This window comes from Pterocles gutturalis, unplaced genomic scaffold (assembly GCF_000699245.1).
Source record: "Pterocles gutturalis isolate BGI_N339 unplaced genomic scaffold, ASM69924v1 scaffold27101, whole genome shotgun sequence".
Classification (NCBI taxonomy): Eukaryota; Metazoa; Chordata; class Aves; order Pterocliformes; family Pteroclidae; genus Pterocles; species Pterocles gutturalis.
The window spans coordinates 23,844-31,708 of NW_010106263.1; the positions used below are offsets into that span (position 1 = coordinate 23,844).

The window sequence follows — 7,865 nt, forward strand, 5'->3', positions numbered from 1 at the left end:
GAATGTATCTAAAGGATCTGAATGAAAAAGTTGGAATTAACCCAACTGCCTCTTTCCCCTTTTACTTCGCATACTGTAACACTAGATCTACCTGTTAGTGCTGCTGAAAAATGTGTTATTTTCCTTTCAAAGGCAAGTCTTCAAGCTGTTTGGGCAAAAATATGCAACAATAAAAAATAAGGTGGAAAAAAAGCAAGTACCTGGAAAAGGGCTCAGATTTGAGTGACAGGCATTAGCAACCAAGCTGCCTACAGATAATTTTCTCTCTACATCTTTGCTGTCCTGTAGGAAAATCCTGCAGCAGAGGGCATCTTACGTTGGGGAAATCAGAGAACTGACACTTCATCGAAAGACTTGTCCTTTAGAGAGAGGCTAGAAAGGCATGACCTTACACTGCCTGCTAGTCCAAAGCTGGCTGGTTGTACAACACCGACTCATCTTGTTTCCAGTTGTTAAATTACATTAAAGGACAGCTAAAAATATATTAAATATTTTCCTATTACTTTTCCATGCAAGCAACTGCTGTAGTTACAACAAGAGCAATGTCCAGGCAAATGCTTAGTAACACAGGGGGTGAGGGGAAGGTCCAGGAATCCTTCTAACATGTTCCAGATCAATAATGTAACATTTGGATCACAAATGCAGAAAGAATTTTTTTTTCATTTAAGAACAAGAACTGAAGCATTTCTAATTATGAAAACAGGAAAACATTTCCATTTTCCATAAAGGTCAAATAGATCTGAGGTATAGTTTTAACTCCCTTCTGCCACAAATTTTTTCCCTTTTTTTCTTCCAAAATACAACAAAACTTAACCAGCCTACCTGTGATACACAATACACTAAATTCTGTCAAATTCACGCTGATGTGTGCCATCTTCCCTGCTAGAAATTAGCCACAAATGGAAAAAAAAAATAAGGAAGACCTGTCTGAAAAACCTGATAGTCGATGTTTAGAACACTCTGTGACAAAAATGAAAGTCTTAAATGAAAGTCTTAATTGATTAATGATCTCAAGGTCTCTATTGCCATCTAGTGAAAACTCACTACCATTACTACACTATCCACATAAATTACACCTCGTTCACTGGAATCACACACACTAACCTCCCTGCTGGATCCAGCCTACATATGGCTAGAGTTGTAAGGCTTTGTCACATTTCTACTGCATGTATTAGGGTAAACAAAGGTCAAATGTTAGCTCTTATCTCACTAAGGCTGACTGAAAAGAACTAAATTCCTAGGAATTACACTCTCCTAGCACTATGATCTGGCTCTATAAATTGATACTTCTGTCACCAAAATTAAGTGAACATGTCAAACACTAGCACAGGTATAAACAAGTTTTTTAAATGGCAATGTGTAACAACAAGAATTTTCAGTTAGCATAAGGAACCCTAGGACAGCTCCGCTACTTATAGTGCATTGGTATCGCCAAACCACAAAGAGAAGTTACAGTCCAGGAGAGGTAGTACAAAGCACTAAGCATCAGCTGCTTGCAGCACTTGGTCTTCCTACAGCTTCAGTGAAAGAGTCTTCAGTCACATAATTAGAAAGCAGAAATTTACAAAAGTCATCAAAACTCATTCTTCCTCAGCTACATTAAAACTTAATGCCACAATGGGATTCAAGAACTTCCTCAACTTTAAATGTACATTCCTCACTTAAATTATTCTGCTAAGACTTACAAGAGAAATGTAATTGTGTTAGTGCAAATATTAAGTTCACTTTTAATCTCACACAGTATTTTTCTTGCTTAGACATTAACAAGACTACCTGCATTTACTCAGGGCCTCTCCACAATAGTTAAAAAATATATAATTAAAATGTATCAATTACTAATCATCAGAGGCTATTTAAATTTAGACCGATAACATTTTTCCATAATAGTTACTTTTTAATTAACCTTTTCATATAGAGAACCCAAATCTCCTACTACTTAATGTTCACTTATTTTATATTAGCATTTAATGGTAAGAGGAAACCTATGAGTGGAAAGACTAATATAAAGTCTTAAAGTATTATTTTTCTAGATTAAATATTCCAACTTGAAAAAAAATGGAAAAAGGTGTCCTCTTATGTCATCTTTTACGGCAAAAGCTACTACTCAAGAAATAAGGAACTAACAAACTTGTATGTGTTTACTGACTACCTACCTAAAAATGCAATACAGGTTTTCAGAGCAGAGGACATATGGTTTATTTAATCAGAATCTGTCATACTTACACAGAAGAACAAGATTACAGATTATCAGATCAAGGTTTCAAAAGTTTGTAATCGCCACAGTATCCAGAGTAACAAATACTAACCTACCTCAAATAACAGGGAGCGCTGTACTGCACAGAAGAGACCTAACCAAGACAGTAATGCCCCAATGTGCCGAGCGCTAGTGCTGCCAGATACGGACTGGCTCCTACAGACCTTCACTGGCACCTCTGCTGTACTCCCATCAGCCCCATTTCATAGGAGAACTTTTAGACCTGCACTGGGTGCACCACACTTTCAGGCAACACTGTGCCATAGTACTAAGTTTTTCCCCAAACACAGAGCAACTACAAAACTGGAGAGCCAAATATGTGCAAAGGTTTGGCAGAAGCAAGCCCAAGTCTAGCTATCACTACCAGAATTTAAGAGGTAAGAAATCCTTTCCAACCAAAAATCAACTACGTAAGAGAAAGCGTCTCAAAGTCTTCCCTAGTCCATCCTGCATCCTATTTAGGATTTCCTATTCCACCATTACTTTGTAACACGGTGCAGGAACACTAGAATTTGATGAACCATTATCTCATAACTGATAAGTCACAGACAACTAAGAGTAAACTGTACGGGCAACCAAAAAGTATTGCACTCTCCTTAACACTGAGCCCAAAAGCTCAAGTATCCATACAATACCCAGTTTGTGACAGGTGCTCCATTAGACCATAAAAAACCACAAAGTCAAATTAATGACTTGTAAAATACTGCTAGAAAATATAAATGTATGATCATAGAATCATTTGGGTTGGAAGGGTCCTTAAAGATCATCTAGTTTCAATCCCTCTGCTATGGGCAGGAACACCTTCCACTAGCCAATGATACTCAGCTGCTTTTCATGCTAACCTTGTAGATAGATACATCAGAACCTTACAACAAAAAGATAGCACTCCCTTAAAGGAAATACCAACATCTGAATTTACATGGATTCACAGTTATCAAACCTGGAAATTATTCCTTGTTAAACATGTGTAAGGTTAAACATACTAGTTACATAAATCAGGACAGCAAATGTGGGGTTGCCTCCAGAGAAATGTTTAGATGGGAAGACTTAAAAAAATAAAGATGCATTATCAAAGACAAAATGCCCCAATGCACATCAGTTGGGGGTTGTAAATGGATCTTCAGTGCACTGCGTAGTCCACAACAAGGAGAGCTGTGCCCTTAACATCACAGCGAGTATGTGCTTCTGAACACAGACAGAACTCATTCATCTCCCTGCTCAACTAAAGGTTGACCAGCCATCCTGTCACATCTGTTCCCGGCATCTTTGCAGATTCCTGCTTGGTATTGTCTTCTATAAAGATCTAATATGAAGCATCATGAAAAAAAGTGCTTTATGACACTGGATAACAGGGGTACGTTTTGGATCTGAAACGATTATTTTTTCCACTGGGACCAAACTGATGTGGTCTGCATTCAGCTGCCATCCTAATCAACAGGAAGAGTGGTTTTGCCCATAAAGTTAAGAATCTCTTAAAATAAAATCTGGTCTCTTGAGGGTAATGCAAAGTTTAATTTTAAGGAACAAGCAGTTTCTGAAAATAAGGCCCTGATACATAATCCATTAACACCACACAATTAATTAGCTCTGTCACAAAATTTAGGCTTTCAGGAACTCAACATACCAGGGCACAGGACAGACTGTCCAAAAACCAACTCATACAAAGCTGAAACACACCACTGAATCAAAGACTAACCCATCAAGCACAACTGGAAATTCACAGAAAATGCAAAAGCAGCCTTGATTTTTTTGTCATCATAATCTATCCCGTTGAAACTAAGCAGCTTAGTTCAAAATAAGGCTCAAGCTAGAGTTTTAACTTGTTGCACTTCTTGAGACACCATTCAACACCAGTTTTGTTTTTTACAACTTCTGCAGTACAAGAAAGACAAAAAAACTAGTTTTGAAACCAAAAGCAGAGTTAAAAACAAGTTAAGACCATTTTCCCATTCAATGAAAAAGCAGGTGGCTTAAATTCACCCCTTTTACATGTGTTCATAACCTGTTTAATGACTTACCTCTCTCCCTTTATGTGTCACCAAAGCAGCCAAAGGCTTCGCATAAAATCTGCTGTAGGAAAATCCCAGGCAGCCATACATACTGTTAGCAGTGAGTTTCAAAGCTTTCTGTCTGATATCATACTGAAAAGAAACATAACCAGCAAAAATGAGACAACCGTAGGCAACAGAGAACAAAACTTAATGTTCACAATTACATTCACAGCTTTTTATATAGTCTGCAGCAGTGATGGGCTACGAGTAAAGCACATTACAATCACTGCTCACCACTAATCATCCCTATTCTGCAAGGCTGATCAGTGCACTTAAGGGGAGTAGGAGAAAAATCAAAGGAGTTCTATAAAACGCACCTGTAAATAAAGGTCAGGATTTAAATCTGGCTGTTTCATTAACTGCTTAACTTGGCGCCTTCTCTCCACCAGTTTTCTGATTTCTTTAGGCAAAACGCCCATTTCTAGAGATGGGTCCGGAAGTTCTGGAATTTCGTCCTCTTCTTCAACCTGTCAAATGATCACAAATGCTTATCATTTTTTTTATTTGAAGATTAGATCTTAATGTGTTAAGTGAAAAGCTTGGGGAAAAAAGAACCTCAAAACACACAGCTTGTATCTACTCCTGCAAAGCACTCAAAGCACAGTTTAGAACAATAAGCATGAGAGGATTTTTGTGGTATTTAACTATATTAATTAGTCCCTGCTGGGGAACAGGGACTAAGCCTGTCTCTGTTTGGAAGAAACCCAAAAAAGACATGGACCAGTGACAAGAAGATTTATTTTTTTTTAAATACACACACAGAGGCATGTATGTGTATATATACGTGTGTGTGCACAGGCATGTGTATTATGTATTATTAAATATGCATATTTTTATATTAAAAATACATATAAATAAAAGTATATACCTAAGTACATGTGTGCGTATAGATACATAGGCATATATAGACAGATAGATAAAATATAAATAAAAGCATACACACAAGCAATTCTTTCCCTGCTGAAATAATCCATCCTTTTTTATTCTTGTATTTTTGATGTTCACAACTGTAAAATGGAGCACATGCTCAGCAGAACTGATACTTCAAATCAGATAACCAACAAAAGGGAAATTGACAGTAACGACAGAATGAAAACTCCACCCCAAGCACAACAACTAAACAGAAAGCACACATTCTTGTTACCATAACCAAAGAAATGGTTGCTCAGCAAAATGGACAGAAATTTGAAGCATAATGAAGAGACAGAAATACATAGAGAAAGGGCAAGAGAAACACTATGAGGCTGGTAAATTTAGTAAAGCAGGTTGGGAAGAACCAAAACAAGAAATTACACCAAAACCTGATGAAATATCATAATATGATATAAATCAAAATTATCTGCTTCAGTTTGCAAACTTTAGTTTAGTTTCTAGAGTGTGCTTACTTTAGAAAGCCCAGTAAAGCCACATGGAGCTTGGAGGAACTTACTGACAGAGTTCCACATACTGTTTTCCTAATTTCTGCTGTGGTACTGATGCTTTAGTTGTTGTTAAAGGACCAGCTGTATCCCATAACTACCTACAGACAGCACACTAATCCCAACCTGTGAGCTGATCCCAGTTCAAAATAAAAGCCTCAGGTTTAACCTTTAGACTTTACCAGCTCACTGCTTCAGTTTACAGCACAGCTCCACCGACAAATATGCCAGCACCGAGGAAATGAGAATAAGCAGCCATGGATAAGCTATGGCCAACACAGCTGCTGAGAAAACAATACATGGAACTACACCTTCAAGAGGTTTTCCAGTTGGGTTTAATACAGCTTAATGCTGAATTAAACAGCATGAACTTCAGTGAAGCTGGTCCCATAGCTGACACAGTCACAGTATCATTCCCTGAAACACACCCCCAAGACACACACATAGTTTTTGTGATGTCTAATATGGGTTGAGCTCATATTGCATTCTTTCCCTCAGGCAGAAGCATGAGACTTCTGTCTCCCTCATTCAGGTATGTTGGAATGAATTCCATGGCAAACTGACTTCAAGAACCTTCTACCAAGTTAGCACAAAACTGGTCAAGGGGCTCAGAAATCCCTAGGAGGACCTGGTCTGAAAAGGTCCAAGAGAGGCTGACTAAAAATCTTGATTCAAGAGGATACAGAGATTTTATTTAGATAGGAGAGAACTTACCAAGATTCTAAGACAGTGTTACTGAAAGGAAGATGATATACATACAATATTCAAAAAGGCCCAAACCCAAACTTACTACGATCCATCTTTAAACAATAATCACTTCTTTGTGTGTGTCCTGGTTTCAGCTGAGACAGAGTTAACTTTCTTCATAGTAACTAGAGTGAGGCTACGTTTTGGATTTGCGCTGAGGGGAAGGCTGATAACATACTGATGTTTATAGTTGCTGCCAGGACAGTCAAGGACTTTTCAGCTTCTCTGCTGTGCCAGTGTCTGCAGGGGCAGGAGAAACTGGGAGGGAGCACAGCCCCAATTACCAGCCTAGGATTCGACCTTAGGTATAGGACTGAGACCCAAACTGGTCAATGGTATATTCTGTATCGTGCACATGTATATGCCCAGTATATACATGAGCCTCTGTCCAGAAGCGCTCCCTCTCTCTGACTCTTCTCTTTTCCAGGATTGCAGTTTTGGGACCCTCTCTGCTTCGGGACTGTTAGCCAGGAATAGGCTGAGCCTTGGTCATTGGGTGGTGAGCAGTTTCACTGTGTATTTTGTACATTATTATACTAATTTGTATATTATTATCATCATTATTATTTTCAATTTTTTTGTAGCTTAGTTACTCAGTTGTTCTTATCTCAACCCACGAGTCTCTTTTCCCTTTAGACCTTTCTCTCCCCATTCCCAGGAAGGGGGAGGATGAGCTGTGTGGTGTTTGCTGCTAGCCAAGTGGGTTCACACCACGACAGTGAGAAGAAAAAAAAAAATCAACAGTGAAAAACAACAGTTTCTTAAAAAGATGATTCACAGAAAACACACTGAAGTTAAGACACTGTAACTTAAGTCACATGTCAAAGCATGCATACAAACCTCTGCCTTTTTCTGTGCTTCTAATGACAGTCGCTGCACTGTGGTAAAGCAGATGTTAAACTCCTGGATAATTGATGGGTACAAGCTGTTGAAGTCGAGAAGCAAAATAAACTTGTCATAAAAACCTAAAACAGAGTTTAAAACAAAAGTCATAATTACTCGGTCTACCTAAGGACTTCATCCAACTCCACAATTAATATTAAAGTGACAGTAATACATTGTATACCACATTTGGAGCCTCTAAATCCCTTCAGGTAGCTGTTGAGACATGCTGCTACCCATTGCAGAAAGCTGTCAGAAGTGGAACGATCCAACCCCATTAACTCACCAGAGTTGAACAGATAGCTTCTGTGTTACTATAGGACACTTGTACAGTTTTCCCCACATAGAGGAGAAACTGAAAGAAAACTTACGTGTCCATTAGAAAATTATACACAGATATACAGTTCTAATTCCTTGCAAGACCATAATCTTCTCACTAAAATCTGAAAAAAGCCATACCAAGAATAAGCAATTACACAATCAATGTTGGGAATTTCTCATATGCAACAGCCC

General features: G+C 38.2%; 1 protein-coding gene across 1 annotated transcript in view; it reads right to left on the reverse strand.

The window, feature by feature from the left end:
- Positions 1 to 1,891: 1,891 nt before the first annotated feature.
- The window catches only part of LOC104472169 (DNA polymerase alpha catalytic subunit-like), a gene marked incomplete at both ends in the record, with an annotated part of 18,698 nt that continues 12,724 nt past the window's right edge, over positions 1,892 to 7,865 (reverse strand). The window contains 4 exons of the mRNA XM_010087739.1: positions 1,892 to 1,926; positions 4,273 to 4,395; positions 4,623 to 4,772; positions 7,311 to 7,435. Of these exons, the coding sequence (XP_010086041.1) occupies positions 1,892 to 1,926; positions 4,273 to 4,395; positions 4,623 to 4,772; positions 7,311 to 7,435 (433 nt within the window). The remainder of the gene's footprint in view (positions 1,927 to 4,272; positions 4,396 to 4,622; positions 4,773 to 7,310; positions 7,436 to 7,865) is intronic.